The sequence below is a fragment of the Leucoraja erinacea genome, chromosome 25 (genome assembly GCF_028641065.1).
Source record: "Leucoraja erinacea ecotype New England chromosome 25, Leri_hhj_1, whole genome shotgun sequence".
NCBI lineage: Eukaryota > Metazoa > Chordata > Chondrichthyes > Rajiformes > Rajidae > Leucoraja > Leucoraja erinaceus.
In genome coordinates, this window is record NC_073401.1 from 3,293,645 (window position 1) to 3,315,240 (window position 21,596).

The 21,596-nt window shown below is 45.6% G+C and overlaps 1 protein-coding gene across 2 annotated transcripts in view; it reads right to left on the bottom strand.

The window, feature by feature from the left end:
- Nucleotides 1–13,161, bottom strand: part of suds3 (SDS3 homolog, SIN3A corepressor complex component) — a 70,062-nt gene extending 56,901 nt beyond the window's left edge. The window contains exon 1 of one of the 2 annotated variants that reach the window (XM_055655578.1): nucleotides 13,018–13,161. In XM_055655578.1, the coding sequence (XP_055511553.1) occupies nucleotides 13,018–13,129 (112 nt within the window). In that variant the 5' untranslated portion in view covers nucleotides 13,130–13,161. The remainder of the gene's footprint in view (nucleotides 1–13,017) is intronic. The other variant, XM_055655579.1, reaches the window with a different exon arrangement.
- Between the last annotated feature and the right edge of the window lie 8,435 nt (nucleotides 13,162–21,596).

Consider the following 21,596-nt stretch of genomic DNA (forward strand, 5'->3'; position numbering starts at 1 on the left):
TTATTAGATGATAAAGAAATAAATGAAAGTCAGATAAAATAAAATGCAAGGGCCACAATGAGGTGGATTAGAAGATCAAGATGTCATCCCGAGTATGTGTTCCTGAATCTGATGGCATGCTCTTTTGAGCTTTTGCATCGTCTATCCGATGGGAGAGTGGCAAAGAAAGAATGGCTGAGGCAATAGTGGTCCTTGATTATGTTGGCTGTTGGACCGGCACTGAATAAAGTATAGATAGTCTCTAGTGAGGACATGTGTCTTCTCTGGTTCCTTGGGTATGATCTTCTCCTGATATGGCAGTTATTGGCTGATAACATGGAAAGATGGATAGTTTACAAATTGATCCATTGCTTCTGCTGTTTACACTAGTCTTTTGTGTGCTCCTGTTGCATGGACTAACGATTTTCAAAATATCCGTTTCCACTAAAGGCTAGAAATATCAGTATAACCTAAGCATATTTTTTTCACATAGCTGAGCACACCACTTTCTTCAAACTGCCTAGTAGTGTCTGCCCATGACAAGGCTTAGAGTGGATTATCAGCTTTTGGGTCTAACACAAGCCTTGTGAACGAGGTAGTCTGCCCAGAATGAAACAAGGGCAAACCATATGAATAGGGTGGTTGCACGAAAGGTCACTGGGTCATAGGGCTCGACGCACGGAGCCGCTAAATCCAACTGGAAGACATCCTTCACTTCCGGTATGTGTTATTAATGCTAGAAACGCGTACTTTACTACCTGCTAAAAACCGCCAAAATGTTGAATTTTTGCGCTGAAAAAAATTGTGGGAGTCGGGGTAAGTGTGAGAGAGACATGTACCCAACTTTAGAATTCCAAACGTGAAGTGAAATGAAGGTATAGAGAAGCGGGAACTGAAGGGACTACAGCAGCTAAAGTGCTCGATAAACATTGAAAATATCGGGAATTATCGCGTTTGCTCACTGCATTTCATCAAGCAAGGCATTATTTGTGTTTTTTCTTGATTCCTTTGGTATCTAAAAATTCTCAGAAGTGATAAATCTGGATGTAAATTTTTCTTCCGATGCGTTTTCATTTTGTATGTAAAAACCCACGAGAACCATGGGCGATTTAAAAAAATTCCAGCCAGATTTATCACTTCTGAAACTTTTTAGATACCAAAGGAATCAAGAGAAAAACACAAATAATGCCTTACTGTTGATGAAATGCAGTGAGCAAACGGCCAATGTTCGCCAAGCACTCTGGCTGTTGTTGTCTCTTCAGCTCTCGTTTCTAATTACCATAATTTCTCCTCACTTTTGGAATTCTGAAGTATGCTAAATGTCTCTCATGCTTACCCCGATTTCCATAATTATTTACAGCGCAAAGATTGACAATCTCAGCGGGTTTTAACGGCGCGTTACGCTGGAAACAGCGGTAAGTGCCTACCTGCAGTTCATCACGTGTATTCCACTTGGAGTAGCCTAGCAGTACGGGTCATGGGTGCCGTGCCGTGAAACCTCCCTATAGGCCTTAGACCAGGAGAGAAAACCAACATTGATGTGTTTGTTCTTCCAGTGAATTTGAAGGACTTTACACAGCCGTCAACTGTAGTATTTTACCAGTGCCTTGACATGCCTGTAGTAGGTAATCCATCCTCAAAAGGATAGAGGGCCCCTGTTCCCTGGTGGACAATCAATTTTGTGTCAAATCTGAGGTCTTAATCTTCAAACTCTTTTAGCTGAAAAAAATTACAGTGGCTAAGCCACACCATCTGTTATTTAAATATAATTGAAGAAATGAAAATCAAGTAACAAAGTTGAAAATTAATTTGTATTTGTATATGTCCCTTGCCCTTCAACACTGAAAGAAATGGAGCTGATGAGGCTGCACCATAGTGGACAGATTCTCCAGTCTGGGACCTGGAGAACTGTAAAACCTTGTGCAGGGAGGAACTGCAGATGCTGGTTTAAACCAAACAGACACAAAATGCTGGAGTAATTCAGCAGGTCAGGCAGCATCTTTGGAGAAAAGGAATAGGTGATGTTATGGGTCATGACCCTTTTTTAGACACTACATCACTACGGGAATATACAAGTATATTCTGCAAATTCAGGCAAACACCTAATATGACCATTTTAACAAGGAAGGGGAAAAGTACTGGTACTCCACTATCACTGTTCCTCAGGAAAACTCAGGCCTATCTTCAATTTGCATTCACTAACGTACTAAAGTATCTTGAGCACACTTTATCTTGAGTCATGGATTCCTTTAACTAATCATGGGACAATGTAAAACAAGCAAAGTCTATCTCTCAAGTGTAACAACAAGCTGAGAATAAGAATATCAATTAAGAGCAATTGAAGTTTTGTTTGGTTCTTTGAGTGAAAGCATTGTCCATTCTGCACTCTTTAAACCATGAGATAATACTACATTAGTTATTGCCGTGCAAATAGAACTCTGCTTGTAATCAAATATTTTTCCCATTTCTGTTAGTAATACAAAGATTCTTAATTTAACTCCTGTCACTTCATTCTGTATCAATAGAGAGTAACAGGATTGTAGTTGGTACATGTAGGAAGGAACTGCAGATGCTGGTGGGCATGTGTGGGTGGGGAGGGGTGGTGTGGGCAGATGGGAGGGGTGTGGACGGGGTGGGGGTCAAAGGCGAGGGGGGGGTATGGGCGGGGGGCTGTGTGGGGGGGGGGGGTCTGTGTGGGGGGAAAACGGGGGTGTATGGGCGGGGGGCTGTGTGGGGGCGGGGGCTGTGTGGGGGGGGGGTGGGGGCTGTGTGGGGGCGGGGGGGGATTGTAGGGGAGGGGGGGATTGTAGGGGAGGGGGGGGGGGGTGTGTGGACGGAGGCAGAAACTCAGGGAAAAGTTGGGAGTTGTTGAGAAGAGGGGGATATCATGGGGGAGGGGGGCAGGAGGCTACGAGGGGATCCAGAGGGGGAGGGGCTGGAGCTGGCGGTGTGATGGGGACTCACAGCGGGCGCTGGTCACTGGTCATTCTCCTCCACCGGGATCAGAGTCTCCGCTTTCCGTTTGGCGACATCTCCCGCACCACGCCGCTTCCGGTCCCTCCAAAAATTGTGTCTGATTGGACACGCCGCTGGCCACCCGCAGCGTCCCTCAGCTCCAGTAAAGATGCAGGAAGGGGCGGACCATCCCGCGGAGTGACAGGAGAGACTAATCCATGCTGCGCTGACAGGCAGGAGAGGAGATCGATCTCCACGCGCAGTTTTTAAGATTTTTAAACCTCGCTAACTTTTACAATAGACCACCAATCGGAACGAAACTTGGTGCACTCAGCACAGCACAGCAGAATGGTGAGAGAGCTCGCAGAAAATCATAGCACTATCACGTACCGTTTTTGTGCAAATAGAAAGACCGCACAAACCGGAAGAGCACAAGATTTACTGGTGCTAAAATAAAAATTGCTATCCTTGATCTAGGTTTACAGTACGTACATAATAAAGAGTCAAGGGACCACTTCACACAAATACAGGTTTGGGAGTCACAAATCCATGCAATCCAAGGCAGACTGGATGGCACGTGAAGTATGCGGTCAACCATAATCCTACCTATTCACACCACAACTGAACTCTGGACATGATGCTACATCGATTTTGAAATCACTCAAAGTGATGCAATTTGCCCATCTCGTTAACATCTGACAACTGTAAATTTTCTGAACATGTATCAAAGATCCTCATTCCCCTAGAACCCTTATTTTACGAAGACTTCCTCATGTGGAAAATGTCATCCAACTATTTTTTATATTCCTATAGCTGCATTCCACAACTTCAACCTAACAGTTCTTATCTTCAGTTTAACCTGCACCACAGTGAATACTTTTTAGTGTTTGTGTAAACCTCAGGATATCTGGCCGCACAAACATACAAGTTAATAGAAGTAGATCGAATCACTTCCTTTTGACATTCAATAGCACTACTATTGTTGAACCCACTACCATGATCATCCCAGGGGGGTCACACAAAACCAGAAATTTGTGTGGGAAAGAACTGCAGATGCTGGTTTAAACCGAACGAGTAACTCAGCAAGACACGCAGCATTTCTGGAGAGAAGAATGGGTGACATTTTGGGTCGAGACCCTTCTTCAGACCAGAAATTCAATTGGACCAGTCACATAAATATAGTAGCACCAAGTACAGGTCAAAGATTGAGGATACCTTGTGATTCACAGCACAAACCACCTAAACTTTCAGCTTTTCATAAGCATAAATCAGTGACGTGCATTGACCTGGTTGAGTGCAGCTCCAACGTAACCCAGCAGAGATTTGCTTGAGAGGGGTGCACACTGCACCATACACCTCCTGCTTGAGGAGTCCTTCGGAATTGTGCATGACCTACTTCCGCTAAGAAATGGAAGGTGCCTGTGTTTAGTTTAGAGATACAGCACAGAAACAGGCCCTTCGGCCAACCGAGTCCGCACCGACCAGCGATCCACACACACTAACTCTATCCTACACACATAGGAACGATTTACATTTATACTAAACCAATTAACCTACAAACCTGTACGTCTTTGGAGTGTGGGAAGAAACCGATCTCGGGAAAACCCACGCAGGTCACAGGGAGAACGACAAACTCCGTACAGACAGCACCCGTAGGTAGGATTGAACCAGGGTCTCTGGCGCTGCACGGTCGCACCTTTACTGCTGTGCCACTGTGCGCCCCATGTGATTTCTTTCCGCAGGAAAAATACATTGCACGCCAGATGCCACAACAGAGTGATGTCTTGGTCTAATGGCAAAGTAGTTCAAACCAAGCACAGGCTACACTCTGTGCACAGATTTAGCTTATTATTTTCCTCAGTTCCCCTTCCTCAATACCTTGATTACTTGAATTCACCCCCCACCATAATCAGCATCACTAACTTCAACCCATTTCTCCTCATCATCATCCTCCCAATCCCCATGTCTGAAGAAGGGTTTCGACCAGAAACGTTGCCCATTTCCTTCGCTCCATAGATGCTGCCTCACCTACTGAGTTTCTCAGCCTTTTTGTCTACCACCATCCTTATTAGTTCCTTTACCCGTCACTCATCTTCCATCCCATACAGCTCCCCGCCCCTTACCTTGGGTAGCACATTCCCACTTCCTTTTCTGCTCAATTTCCATGCACCCACTCCATCCCTGTTGATCGTCAAACTCAGGCTGTTTATTTGTGTGACTTTGTTTAACGTGGAGAGATGGTGCAGAGACAGCTACCCCACGGTCCTCGACAGATCTGGGTCAGAATCCAGTGGCATGGAGTCCAAGATGACCGGAGACCCTTTTCTGCTGCAGCCTTCATCCGCCTTCCCAGCCATTGTGACGCTCCACTAAGGTCAGCCATCGTCCTCCGCCTGTTCCACCGTTGAGGTCTTGGTTGGATTGCTCTTTGTCAGAGACCTCCCCCTCGACCTTACAGCCATGGAGCATAGCTCCAAACGGCATCGTTCTCAGGATCTCAGATCCACACAAGCTTCTCCACCATGACAAGGTGACAATCCACCCATCATCATCATCACTGGAACAAAATGTAAAATCATTCCTCCACCACATCAAGGAGCACCAAGGGCAGCACAGTGGCATAGTGTTAGAGTTGGTTCAATCCCGACTGTGGGTGCTGTTTGTACGGAGTTTGTATGTTCTCCCCGTGACCGCCTGGGTTTTCTCCGAGATCTTCTGTTTCCTTCCACACTCCGAAGACGTACTAGTTTGTAGGTTAATTGGCTTGGTAAAAATGTAAATTGTCCCTGGTGCGATTAGGATAGTGTTAATGTGCGGTGATCTCAGGTCGGTGCGAACTCGGTGGGCCGAAGGGCCCGTTTCCGTGCTGTATCTGTAAACTAAACACTCGAGGAGTGTCCTCACCACTGAGCGTTCAATGGTTCAAGATTGCCTCTGCACATTAAAATTGAAGTTACAGAGAAACAAGGATGTAAATTAAATGCTAGCTTCAATGACAATGCCTGAATATATAAATTTATAATATATAAAAACATTCCTCTTTCCATTAACTCTACAACAGGATCGTCTTGTATTTAGCTCCCATATTATCACAAAATTGCTGAAATGTGGTTTCTTCCAAATAGTGCTTCCAAACCCAATTTTTTTTAACCTGAAATAGAATTCCAAATTTTCTGGGTACCGACTGCGCACGTGCGGGGAGATGGCGTACCTACCACGTCACCGGTGCCATTTTCAATTGTAATGCGGCTAACGGGCCTCCCCCAACTGCGCAGGCGCGGATGATCGTAAATGTACAGGTACATACTTTTTTTCCGCAAATCATCCTGCGGGCTTGATTGGACCCTTTGGAGTCTCCCCGCGCATGTGCAGTGGGCCCGGATTCCGCGCTTGCGCAGTTGGGGCGGCAGTCGCACATGCGCAGTTGGGGAAGGCTTACCGGGCCAGGAAATTTCCCGAAATTATTTTATTTCCCTAAAATTACCCGAAGACAACCGGAATTTCCCGAATTTCAGGTAATTTCCTTCAAAATTGAAACACTGTTTCCATGTTACTATAATTATGGCCTTTCCTACCTACCCTAATCACATTAATAATTGGACATGGCCATTCTTTAATCCCAACCCTTTATCAGCCACTTGACACATCCTATCAGAATAAGGCTTAGCAATGTGGGGATATTGTGGCATTCGTGTCTTACTGACTTTTATGCAAAACAAATACTATTTTAACTTTCTCTTTTAAAAAACTGTCATTTGCTTTTCACCTGAACCTAAAAAGCTTCCTTCCAGAGATCTCATCTTCCTTCACTCCCTGTACATCACTTGTAGTTTACATCCAACTTCACCTAGCAATGCCTTCTCAGATTTCGCCATCCTCTTTCACAGTCGGCATCCTCAATTTTATTACTCATCTACAGAATTAAAACAGCAAACACAACCAGATAAATTTCATCTTGATTCTACTTTCCTACCTTAGCTCTATATCTTTTATATACTCAATCTATTCTTCTCAATCTCAAATGCATTAATTGACCAAACATCACCAACATGTAGGATGTGAGACTTTTGGATGCTACATTTTCATTCATTCAGAGATGAATGGAAAAATTGCTTAGTTTCATTCCCAATTGAACAAGCTCAAACTATAAGATGTCCACTTTTCCTGATGAATCCCCAGAATGAAATATTTCCTCGCTGACTACCCTTTCCAATGCTTTAACACTATTAGAACATCTCAATCTCCCAATGGAGGATAATTCAACAAGCGACGTTTTTGCAAATAATGCACTCCAATTTCACTCTGTGAAGTGCTGTTCACCTTCCAAGGACTAATAAATACTAGTCTGCAATGATTAGGGCTGCAAGGATTCTATTCGAAAGGATGCCTGATCTAAGCCTTGATATTCCTTGGTACTGCGGGAAAGTGTAAGCATTCTTTGCAAATATCATCAACATTAATCATAAAACTGCTGTGTTACCATAAAACCTATCCAACTCACATGTCCCTTAGGGAAGGAAATTTACTGTCTTACCTTCCCGTTTATATGGACTGCAGGCACACAGTACTGAGTTTGGCGCTTCATTTTGAAATGGACTGACAAGTTACTGTAATAGCCATCCATCATTTCAAAATTTGACAGATTCATTCGCACAGAATCATACCATAGAAACATAGAAATTAGGTGCAGGAGTAGGCCATTCGGCCCTTCGAGCCTGCACCGCCATTCAATATGATCATGGCTGATCATCCAACTCAGTATCCCGTACCTGCCTTCTATCCATACCCCCTGATCCCCTTAGCCACAAGGGCCACATCTAACTCCCTCTTAAATATAGCCAATGAACTGGCCTCAACTACCCTCTGTGGCAGAGAGTTCCAGAGATTCATCACTCTCTGTGTGAAAAAAGTTCTTCTCATCTCGGTTTTAAAGGATTTCCCCCTTATCCTTAAGCTGTGACCCCTTGTCCTGGACTTCCCCAACATCGGGAACAATCTTCCTGCATCTAGCCTGTCCAACCCCTTAAGAATTTTGTAAGTTTCTATAAGATCCCCTCTCAATCTTCTAAATTCTAGAGAGTATAAACCAAGTCTATCCAGTCTTTCTTCATAAGACAGTCCTGACATCCCAGGAATCAGTCTGGTGAACCGTCTCTGCACTCCCTCTATGGCAATAATGTCCTTCCTCAGATTTGGAGACCAAAACTGCACGCAATACTCCAGGTGTGGTCTCACCAAGACCCTGTACAACTGCAGTAGAACCTCCCTGCTCCTATACTCAAATCCTTTTGCAATGAAAGCTAACATACCATTCGCTTTCTTTACTGCCTGCTGCACCTGCATGCCTACCTTCAATGACTGGTGTACCATGACACCCAGGTCTCGCTGCATCTCCCCCTTTCCCAATCGGCCACCATTTAGATAATAGTCTGCTTTCCCGTTTTTGCCACCAAAATGGATAACCTCACATTTATCCACATTATACTGCATCTGCCAAACATTTGCCCACTCACCCAGCCTATCCAAGTCACCTTGCAGTCTCCTAGCATCCTCCTCACAGCTAACACTGCCCCCCAGCTTAGTGTCATCCGCAAACTTGGAGATATTGCCTTCAATTCCCTCATCCAGATCATTAATATATATTGTAAATAGCTGGGGTCCCAGTACTGAGCCTTGGGGTACCCCACTAGTCACTACCTGCCATTGTGAAAAGGACCCGTTTACTCCTACTCTTTGCTTCCTGGTTGCCAGCCAGTTCTCTATCCACATCAATACTGAACCCCCAATGCCTTGTGCTTTAAGTTTGTATACTAATCTCATACCTTTTGCCAATGTCCAAGACATCCTCAGTACCATCCCGTAGTACCGTAGAGGTCAGTCTGGCGTGCTGACCTCTACCGGGCTGAGGTGAGGCGGCAACTCTCAGAAAGGTGCCGTGGTACTCTGGCGCGCTGACCTTCACGGGGCTGAGGCCAGACGACGACTCTCAGATCAAACCCGACAAGGGAGGTGCAGTGTTAGTCTGGCACGCTGACCAGGCGACAACTCTCAGACACCTCCTCCTACTTATCCTTGGACCATGATCCAACGGACTTTGGAAGCCGCCGACTCCGGTAGGAGGGGGCCGACTCTGGTGTCCACGCCGCTGAGGACATCCCGCAGCCCCGACGTCGGACTTGTATCACCCTGGCGAGCGGTCCTGGACATCGGGCCGCCCGTAGCTGCAACTGCGGAGGGCTTGGGGAGGCCCTGACCACGAGGAACAGTGGAGGAAGAGACTGACTTTGGGGCCTTCCCACACAGTGGGAAACTTTGATTCTGCTGTGTGGGGATGTTTTATGTCAAATTCTATAGTGTGTGTTCTTCATACCCTTTCCGGCTTAATCACTCCCTTCACCACCTCCAGTTTAAATTCCAGTTGGAATATTTTGGAGGACCCAAGAACCAAGAGCAAGACGAGCACTAGGCCTTAATATCACACACCATTCTGATTACATTACTTCCGGCTTTCTGCCCTCCGAAGCCTCCAACCATATCGTTCCCCAGCCCCGCATGGCCCGATTTTAACTTCTCCCCAAAATCCACTCACAAAACGGCCCTGGCAGACCCATTGTTTCTGCTTGTTCATGTCCCACGGAATTTATTTCCACATACCACGACTCCATCCAATCCCCCGCCACCCCCCCCGGTTCAATCCCTCCCTACATATGTCCAAGACACCTCACACGCCCTTCGTCTATTCAATGACGCCAATCGTCTCTTTGTTTTCCACGCCCCCACTACCTCATCTGTACTATGGATGTCCACTCACTCTACACCTCCATCCCCCACCAGGACGGTCTTAAACCCTTCCATTTCTTCCTCGACCACAGAACAAGCCAATTTCCGTCTAACACTCTCCTCCATCTAGCAGAGCTGGGGCTTATCCTTAACACCGTCGCCTTCGTCCACTTCCTCAAAGGCGTAGCGATGGGCTCTCGCATGGACCCCAGCTATGCCTGCCTCTTTGTAGGACACGTCGAAGAAACACTGTCCCAGGCGTACACTGGCCCTATCCCTGAACTCTACCTCCGCTACATTGACAACTGCATGTACTACCTCTTGCACCCATGCAGAACTCATGGACTTCATCAACTTGCACTCAAATTCGCTTGGACCATCTCCAACACCTCCCTACAGTTTCTAGATCTCATCGTCTCCATCACGAGACAGAATATCGACTGACATCTATTACAACCCCACTGACTCCCATAGCTATCTAGACTACACTTCTTCCCACCCTGCTTTCTGTAAAGACTCCATTCCCTACTCCCAATTCCTCCATCCACACCGCATCTGTGCCCAGGGTGAGGTTTTCCATATCAGGCCATCGGAGATGTCCTCATTCTTACGGGGGGTTCCCCTCATCAATTATAGATGACGCCCTCACTAGGGTTTCCTCGATATCTCGCAGCTCAGCTCTTGCTCCCCCCCCCATTCGTAACAAGGACAGAGTCCCCTTGTCCTCACCTTCCACCCCATCAGCCATCGCATACAGCACATAATCTGATATTTTTGCCACCTCCAACGGGATCCCACTATGAGCCACATCTACCCATCAGCCTTTTCTGCTTTCTTCAGAAACCCTGGTCAACTCGTCCCTTCCCACCCAGACCAACCCCTCGCCAGGTACTTTCCCAGCAACCGCAGAACATGCAACACCTGTCCATTTATCTCCCCCCTCAACTCCGTCCAAGGACCCTGGCAGTCTTTTCAGGTGAGGCAAAGGTTCACGTGCACCTCCTCCAACCTCATCTACTGTATCCGCTGTTCCAGGAGTCGCTTCCTGTATATCGGTGAGACCAAGGGCAGGCTCGGATATCGTTTCGCTGAACACCTCCACTCAGTCCGCTTAAACTTACCTGATCTCCTGGTTGCTCAGCACTTTAACTCCCCATCCCATTCCCAATCTGACCTTTCTGTTGTCGGAGTGAGGCCCAGCACAAATTGGAGGAACAGCACCTCATATTTCGCTTGGGTTGCTCACACCCCAGCAGTATGAACATTGACTTCTCCAAGTAGCCCTTGCTTTCCCCCTCTCTCTCTCTCTCCATTCCCTCCCCCTTCCCAATTCTCCCACCAGTCTTATGGTCTCCGACTACATTTTATCTCTGTACCGCCCACTCCCCTGACATCAGTCTGAAGAAGGGTCTTGACCCGAAACGTCACCATTCCTTCTCCCCAGAGGTGCTGCCTGTCTCGCTGAGTTACTCCAGCATTTTGTGTCAAACTAGTACTATCCCAGTCTACATCGTGCACAATATGAAAAACAAGCCCTCTCAGTAATGAAGTGGTATCAAAGTCAGGAAGGAATGGATCTGGAGTCCTCAACATTGCTATGAGCTTTAATAACAGCATCAGAATAAATGTGGGTAAAGGAACGCTCTGATGTTTACCGCCTACTGCTCTCATTCAGTTAATGTCAGTGATCCATTTCAGAAGATGCACTAAGAGTGGCATGGGCAGCGTATACCATTGGTTCAGGAGCTTCAAAATCTATCTCAGTAGCACCATGAATAACCAAGCCCAGAAATAAAGCTGCCATGGAGACACAAAAGGGACTGAAGATGCTGAAATCCTGTGCAACAATCAAACTGCTGGAGGAACTCAGAAATCAAGCAGCATCTGTGGAAGGAAATGGACAGACAATGTTTCAGGTCTGGACTGTTCTTCAGACTGAAGTGTCCAAACCCAAAAGGCCACCTCTCCATTTCCCTCCACAGATGCTACCTGACGTGCCAAGTTCTTCCAGCAGTATGTTTTATGATATAGCTGCCATACTGTTCTTAAGATTGTGAATCCATATTATTTAAAAATTGATTTGACATCTTTCCATTCTATGATTAGTGTTTTTCCCAAGACAGTAATGTACTTGACCCGTGTACTTTTTGCTACATTTCATTATTACAAATATAACAATTGAAATCACGACCAATTTGGATGATGGAACAGCAAATATTATCAGGCAATGGGAGCACATGCAGTATCCATAATAAATTATTCTGACCTAAATAAAGTACTGATTGAGACCAGTAAAGGATGACCTGATCCCAAATATGTTTTCACAAAATATACACTAGATCAGAATCTAATCATACCTATCGTCAGGTCACATCATCTTTAGATCAATTATCCAAACTTCAATGAGGATTCATATGCAACACAATCACTGTGCGAAACAGGATAGATTCAGAAAATATAAAAAATGGGTATCCACAAGACACTAAAGGCAAATAACAGAATAATTACAAGTCATGTGAACATGAATATGTGTTGAGATGTCATGGCCAATATCCCTTCCTTAGCTCACAATATTAAAAGAACTGACCTTTCATAGAATTACAATATGTTCCTGCTGCAAGCATACTGGTTGCATTATTTGTAATACATTATTTTCAAAACGCTGTAGATTTATATTCCTAAAAACAATTCGAGTATGTGGAAAATTCAGGTTAAACATAGTGTACCATTCCAGGTACTTTATTTGTTCTAGTATGTTCAAGTATGGAGACCAAGGACTGGCTTTAAAGACCATCACCGCCTACCAACAAACAACCCCACGGAGATGGACTGTGGGAATGCGTGTCCTTGCAATACCACACCAAGATTTGGTTCGATGGGATGCAATTATTCAATTGTTTACTGATGTGTGCAAAGCTATTCAACATCCTCGGCCTTCTACCCTGGAGTGACTACAACCCGCAGAAATACACAAACGTACAGCCAGACCATTGAAATATGGCGTGTAAATTAATCAATGAGAAACAGAGGTGACTTTTAAAGAGTTTGTCCAGTCTCGTAGCCGTAGCTGCTGGGTATTCGACATCTATGGCCCACTGTCCAAGCAGCGCCGGGGGAGCCTGTCTCCCCGGTCCCAGCCGGTCCCAGCCCGCCGGGGGAGCCTGTGTCCCCGTTCCCAGCCGGTCCCAGCCCGCCGGGGGAGCCTGTCTCCGTCTCCCCGGCCCAGCCCGCCCGCCCGCCTTGGTACGCGAGGCCCACCACCCGGCGGCAGCAACCGCCCGCCTCGCCTTCCGCGCAAATCACCTTCATCCGAGTCACGGCAACGGACGCTGCGCTCGTCCTCGTCGTCCACGCTATCCAGCTCCTCCTCGTCGTTGTAATAGTCCACAATGGGCGAGAGGAGAGCGGCGGACATCTTACCCCCCTCTCCTCCCCCTATCCCCCCTCTCCCCTCACACCCTCCCCCTATCCTGGCGCTCTCTCCCTCCCCCTATCCTATCCTCCCTCCCTCCTCCCTCTCTCCCTCCCGCCCGCCCGGCCGACCGGCGCTCTGCCTGCGGGGGCCTTGCGCTTAAACCGCCCACACAATCCGCCACCGTCGCCGCCGCCCGGTGACTACACGAGGAGCACCACAGCCGGTCACCCCCGGCGACGAGCAGCAATCGGCGTCCGAGCGAGACGGAGATGGGAAATGGCCATCAGGCAGTGATGGGGACAGCTCTCCCGGGTCCTCGCGGCGCAGTGTGGCAATAGGCCCTTCAGCCCAAAGATGATAGAAGCGGAACTTCGGCCCAACTTGCCCACAGCGGCCAACAATGTCCCAGCTACACTAGTCCCACCCAAATATACTAGAGCAAGAGTCTACGATCTTTGGTCCCACCTGCCATATCCCTCCAAACCTGTTCTATCCATGTACCTGTCTAACTATTTCTTAAACATTGGGATAGTTCCTGCCTCAACTACCTCCTCTGGCAGCTTGTTCCATACACCCACCGCCCTTTGGGTGAAAAAGTTACCCCTTGGGTTCCTGTTAAATCTTTTCCCCTTCACCTATGTCCTATGACCTATGTCCTCTGGTTCTCTATTCCACTACTCTAGGCAAGAGACTCTGTGCATATACCTGATCTATTCCTCTCATCATTGTATACACATCATCCTCTTGTGCTTCAAGGAATGGAGACCCAGCCTATTCTGCCTCTCCCTATAGCTCAGACCTTCGAGTCCTGGCAACATCCTCGTAAATCTTCTCTGTACCCTTTCCAACTTGACACCAGTCCCAGTCCTGGGATCTTTCCAATTCATGCTGACATTCTACACTGAGCTATTACCCTCCCTATATGAGAGACAAAATGTCATGTCAATCACGAAACAACTTAATTCTATCTCCTAATTAATGCAACAGTTCACATAATCTTGTAACTTTTATAACCCCTGTGGCGGATGACATCAAAGACTGATCAGTCTGAAGGGTCCCGACTCAAAACGTTGTATGTCTATTCCCTCCACAGATAAAAACACAAAGTGTGTAGAAAGGAACTGCAGATGTTGGATTACACTGAGGATAGATACAAAAAGCTGGAGTAACTCAGCAGGATAGGCAGCATCTCTGGATAAAATGAATTTGTGGCGTTTCGAGACTGGAGGCTAATGCCTTCTGAAGAGCGGTCTCAACCCGAAATGTCACCTATCCTCTCCAGAGATGCTGCCTGGCCCATTAAATTACTAAAGACTCAAATTGATTGAGTAACTCAACGCAGGCAGGACCTCCGGAGATAAGTGATGTTTTGAGTCAGGACCCTTCTTCAGATGGTATTAGCCTCCACAGATGCTGCCTGACCTGCTTTGTTCCAGAGCAGAAAAAAAACATTGATTTTTTTTTGCTCAAGATTCCAACAGCTGCAGTCTCTCCCTCTCTCTCTCTCACATAGTAACATAGAAAATAGGCGCAGGAGTAGGCCATTAGGCCCATCGAACCCATTCAATATGATCACTCTCTTAATGAATTATTTTCCAATGTCATAGGTCCAAAATGTCTCTCACTTGACCTGCTGAATGTTTTACTATTTTGATTATTTTATGATGTTTTCATTTCAGATTTTTTACAAATCACAATAAAAGATCGAGATGAGTACGTTTCCCCAGTTTACTTAAGTTTTTAAAGTTACCAGTTAAAGCCAAGCTGTCTGCTTATTAGCACAAAGGAATACGTGCCTCCCACTGCTTAAAAAGTGTACATACCAACGTTAAAGTTAATTCTGACAAATCCTAGTGCAAACCAAGTTAACTATTTTAACATCTTCCAAATAGCGTAGCATACTTTGCATTTAAAAGACCATCCTGGTTATTTTGTAGTGGCTGAAGGAGCTTAACAGTGACGGCAATAATATGACCCCCGTCCACAAATTGTGGAGTGGACGGTCCATCCACGACATTGGATTGTCCTATTTTCTATTATGCATGCACAAGAAAATGCAACTGCACTTAGGAAGTTTAAAAATGACGCAATGGTCAAAAGACAATAGGTGCAGGAGTAGGCCATTCGGCCCCTCGAGCCAGCACCGCCATTCAATGTGATCATGGATGATCGTCCACAATCAGTTCCTGCCTTCTCCCCATATTCACTGACTCCACTGTCTTTAAGAGCCCTTTCTAGCTCTCTCTTGAAAGTATCCAGAGAACCGGCCTCCACTGCCCTCTGAGGCAGAGAATTCCACAGACTCACAACTCTGTGTGAAAAAGCTATCCAAAAAGTTAAACTGTGGCCCCTGGTTCTGGACTCCCAACATCAGGAACATGTTTCTTGCCTCTAGCATGTCCAAACCCTTAATAATCTTATATGTTTCAATAAGATATCCTCTCATCCTTCTAAATTCCAGAGTATACAAGCCCAGCTGCTCAGCATGTGACAGTCCCGCCATACAATACAATACAATACAATTTATTTTATTCTGGGAATTAACCTTGTGAATCTACACTGCACTCCCTCAATAGCAAGAATGTCCTTCATCAAATTTGGGAACCAAAACTGCACACAATACTCCAGGTGTGGTCTCACTAGGGCCCTGTACAACTGCAGAAGGACCTCTTTGCTACAACACTCAACTGCTCTTGTTATGAAGGCCAACATGCCATTCGCATCCTTCACTGCCTGCTGTACCTGCATGCTTACTTTCATTGACTGATGAACACGGACCCCCAGATCTCGTTGTACTTCTCCTTTTCCCAACTTGACACCATTTAGATAAAAATCTGCCTACCTGTTTTTGCTACCAAAGTGAATAACCTCATATATTAAACTGCATCTACCATGCATCTGCTCACTCGCCCAACCTGTCCAAATCACTCTACATTCTCATAGCATCCTCCTCACACTTCACCCTGCCACCCAGCTTTGTGTCATCTGCTAATTTGATGTTACTTTGAATCCCTTCATCTAAATCAGATCTATATTGTAAATAGCTGTGGTCCCAGCACTGAGCCTTGTGGTACCCTACTAGTCACTGCCTGCCATTCTGAAAGGTAGCCGTTAATCCCTACTCTTTGTTTCCTGTCTGCCAACCAATTTGCTATCCATGTCAGCACTCCACCCCCAATACCGTATGCCCTAATTTTGCCCACTAATCTCCTATGTGGGACCTTATCAAATGCTTTCTCAAAGTCCAGGTACACTACATCCACTGTCTCTCCCATGTCCATTTGCCTAGTTACATCCTCAAAAAATTCCAGAAGATTAGTCAAACATGATTTCCCCTTTGTAAATCCATGCTGACTCGGACCGATCCTGTTACTGCTATCCAAATGTGCGACTATTTCATATTTTATGATTGTCTCCAGCATCCTTCCCGCCACCGATGTCTGGCTAACTGGTCTATAATTCCGTTTTCTCTCTCTCGCCTTTCTTAAACAGTGAGATAACATTAGCTACCCTCCAATCCACAGGAACTGATTACTGAATCTATAGAATGTTAGAAAATGATCACCAGTACGTCCACAATTGCTAGAGCCACTTCCTTAAGTACCCTGGGATGCAGACCATCAGGCTCTGGGGATTTATCAGCCTTCAGTCTCACTAGTCTACCCAACACCATTTCCTTCCTAATGTGGATTTCCTTCAGTTCCTCCGTCACCCCAGATACTCTGGCCACTAGTACATCAGGAAGATTGTTTGTGTCCTCAGTGAAGACGGATCTAAAGTACCTGTTCAACTCATCTGCCATTTCCTTGTTCACCATAATAAATTCTCCCTTTTCAGTCTTCAAGGATCCAACTTTGGTCTTAACTAATTTTCTCCTCTTCACATACCTAAATAATCTTTTACTATCCTCCATTATATTCTTGGCTAGCTTACTTTCGTACCTCATCTTTTCTCCCCGTATTACTTTTTTAGTTCTTCTGTTGCTCATTAAACATTGCTTCCCGCTCATCTTTGCTATGTTGTACTTCTTCTCTTTTACTTTTATATTGTTCCTGACTTCATAAGTTCATATGTTCATTTATTGTCACATACACCAATTGGTGTAGTGAAATTCACTGACCATGTCAGTCAAACAATTTTTAAAAAAGCAACAGACTCAGAAAACACATTTTTACATAAACATCCATCACAGTGACTACTACACATTCCTCACTGTGATGGAAGGCGAAAATAAAGTTCCAAGTCCTTCCCTTGTTGTTCTTCCTCGGTCGGGGGCCTCGAGTCCCCCGTTGACGGGACGGTCTTGACTCCCGTAGCCGGCGGCGTTCGGGCCCTCAGCGTCGAGGCGTTCGGGGGGATGTCAGCTCCCTGGCGCCGAGCGATCAAACATCACGTCGGGGCAGGACGAACCTTCTGCGGCATTGGAGCTCCCAACTAGCCTCTCCCGAGACTGCGCGCCCTTGATGGTAAGTCCGCAGGCTGCGGTGGGAACGATCCCAGGCAAGGGGTCCGCTCCGATGGTAAGTCCGCGCCCCGTGGTGGGGCTCACGATAATCCAAGGTGGCTTCCAGTTCCATCGATGTTAGGCCGCAGAGCCCAGAGAATGTGATCCGAAAATTGATCACCTCTCCGGGAAGGTAGGAACTTGAAAAACAAAAGTTTCCCCCTCTCCCCCCACATAAAACAAACAGAAGAACATTAAAACAAACTTTAAACAAAACGCTAAAAATAACAAAAGGGATGAAAAACGAACAGACTGCCGGCAGGGCTGCCATCTCCCTCCTCCGATGCCCGGACCCCTTGTCAGCACAGGTCACTCCTTACTCCCCTTGGAATCTTACTTCCTCTTTGGAATGAACTGATCCTGCACCTTCTGTATTATTCCCAGAAATACCTGCCATTGTTGCTCCACTGTCATCCCTGCTAGGGTATCTTTCCAGTCAACTTTGGCCAGCTCATGGCTCCATAGTACCCTTTTGTTCAACTGTAACACTGGCACCTCTGATTTACCCTTCTCCCTCTCAAATTGTGGATTAAAACGTACCATATTATGGTCACTAACTCTTAATGGCTCCTTAACCTCATGTTCCCTTATCAAATCTGGTTCATTACACAACACTAAATCCAGAATTGCTTTCTCCCTGATAGGCTTCAGTACAAGCTGCTCTAAGAATCCATCATGGAGGCACTCCACAAACTCCCTTTCTTGGGATCCAGTACCAACCTGATCTTCCCAGTCTACCTGCATGTTGAAATCTCCCATAACAACTGTAACATTACCTTTACGATATGCCAATTTTAACTCTTGATTCAACTTGCACCCTATATCCAGGCGACTGTTTGGGAGCCTGTAGATAAGTCCCATTAGGGTATTTTTACCCTTACAATCAAAGATTATAGAGGAGCAAGATAGACCACTCCTCGAAAAACGCGTAGTATGACGTGTGTGATTGTCGACGCCATTATTTGAGGCATTTTGTTGGGCTGTCATGGCGTCCTTATCTAAATGTTCATCTCACTGCTCTGCTATCAACTGTTCTAATCGTAAATCTAAACGACCAGAGCTGTCATTCTTTAGGTTCCCCGATAAAAAAGAAAGGTAAGAAAATATTATTATTATTTTTTGTCGATATTCTGTCGTGAAAATTTTATTTTCTGTTCTCCCATCAACGGCCATTGGGAAACTAGGTTTGTCGGTACATTAGAAAGTTATTAGACTTATTTTTATTAGATCTTTACTTACCACAATAATAAAGACAAGTTTAACACTTCTGTACGTTTTTGGTTTTGTTCTTGTAAGGGATTGGTCTCCAAAATATGGCCCGCGGGGCACATTAGGCCCAGTGACCAGGAGATTTTTTGAGCTCAGACTCGAGTCCGAGAACGCGGCGGCTGTTACCCATTATATCCCTCGAATTGTCGTGAAGAAGGGTGCAATCAAAGATTATACAACTCAGCTCTATCATCTTTGGGTGCAATGGTGGGCCGGGGGGTTCAGTGGCGGCGGCCGCATTCAAAGATACTAGAGTAGCTCTGCTCTATAATCTTTGGTCGGAATGGGACGGCTGAACGTTATAACATGCTATCGTTCCACCCTCCCTCTCCCCCCTTCTCCCTCCTCCCCCTTCTCCCTCTCCCCTCTCGATCCCTCTCCCTTCTCTCGATCCCTCTCTCCCCTCTCTTCCCTCGATCCCTCTCTCCCCTCTCTTCTCTCGATGATCTTTGTAAGAAGATTTTAATAAACTCTTCTACATTTAAGGTAAATTGACATATGAGGCAAAAAGCATCGTCAATATACAGGTCTCTCCACACAACTGAAAACAATTGCACTTAAGTGATATGTCATCCATTGTGCAGGCATGTAGTTATGATAATTTCTCTCTATATTTAAATTGTCTCTTTTTTTTATCAACAACAAAGAGATATAAAAACGCAGTGAGCAGCAACAAGAGGCACAGCAAGAAAGAATTATACTCATCTTTGACATTTAAAATGTTGTTATATTTTAAGAAATTTTAAACTTTAATAAATCATTTTTCCACTTTTCATGCCTGCGTGTTCTTCATCACAATGGGAACCTAATGGGCAGGAATGGATACTCTGTGGGAGTATCTTGCTTCTGCCCAAAGATAGGATCTTCGCTTCGGCCTCTGCACTCGTATCCACAGATCCTATAGCGGGACAAACATAGAAACATAGAAAATAGATGCAGGAGGAGCCAATTTGGCCCTTCAAGCTAGCACCGCCATTCATTGTGATCGTGGGTGATCGTCCCCTATCAATAACCCGTGCCTGCCTTCTCCCCATATCCCTTGACTTCACTAGCCCCTAGAGCTCTATCTAACTCTCTGTTAAATCCATCCAGTGACTAGGCCTCCACTGCCCTCTGTGGCAGGGAATTCCATAAATTCACACATTTCTCTGGGTGAAAAAGTTTCTTCTCACCTCAGTCTTAAATTACCTGCCCTTTATTCTAAGACTGTGGCCCCTGGTTCTGGACTCACCCAACATTGGGAACATTTCTCCTGCATCTAGCTTGTCCAGTCCTTTAATAATTTAATATGTTTCTATAAGATTCCCCCTCATCCTTCTAAACTCCAGTGAATACAAGCCTAGTCTTTTCAATCTGTACTCGTATACAGTCCCACCAACCCAGGGATCAATCTCGTGAAACCTACGCTGCAGAAGAACCTCTTCACTCTATACTGAAATCCTCTTGTTATGAAGGTCAACATTCCATAGCTTTCTTTACTGCCTGCTGTACCTCTAAGCCAACTTTCAGTGGCCGGTGTACAAGGACGCCCAGGTCTCGCTGCACATCCCCCTTACCTAACCTAACTCTATTGAGATAATAATCAGCCCCCTTGTTTTTGCCTTCAAAGTGGATAACCTCACATTTATCTATAGTATACTGCACATGCCATGCATCTGCCCACTCACTCAACCTGTCCAGGTCACCCTGCAACCTCCTAACATGCCCTCTTATGTTCATTGTGTGAAATTGTGATTTGTTAACTGCACAAAACTAATGCAAATGGCGATTTATTTATTATTGTATCTATGTTGGACATTTTGCTCTTTGGTGAAGCAGGGGTGGGGCTATCATTGTGTTACATACGTTAAATTGTACATCACTTTCACTGGTTAGCTGATATGCTGAACACTGCAATCCTGTATAACTCGCGCACAGAATAATGTGAATTGTGTAAATCTTATCCCAACGGGTCCCACTTAGTCTATTGATTGTGTATAAGCTGCAAATTTTGTCCTTTGTTTGAAATGTGTAGAATTTGACATCACTTTTATTGATTATCTGATATTCTAAATTCTGCAAGCCTGTATATGTCGTGCACAAAATGATGTAAATAAAAATTGTTTTCCTTGTTTAAGAAGTTCAATTGAGAATTATTTGAAATTGTGGGAGTTGGTACAAAATACTGTTGACCCACAAATGTGTTGATATGAGACATTCACGTTTAAAAAATCCATGTCTCAAAAAAAGCAAGAAGGTGCCCGTGTTATTTGACCAACTTGCCAGCTGAATTTAAATATACACAATACACAATACAATTTATTTGTCACTTGAACCTCATAGAGGTTGTTGGAGCCCCCGGCGTGCGCTAGCAAAGTGTCGCAGCCGTTTAAGCCACGCCGGGCGATGATGTAAGGCCCCGCTCCAGGTCATCCTCGACCCCGCTACTCGGGCGGAGGAATTCGCCGTTGTGGAAGCCCCGAAAAGCGGTCTCCAAGCAGGGACCCGCAGGCTCCGATATTACTGTCTGCCAGGCCTGCGGTTGGAGCCTCCGAATCTCCGGGGCTCGGGTCACAGCAGCGCATGGGTACATATGTAGGTATGTATGCATTAGTTTTGCTCCTAATTCCCTTTTCCAAATCATTAATATATATGGTAAACAGTTGCAGCCCCAACACCAAGCCTTGCGGCAAAAAAATCCAGAAGATTAGTCAA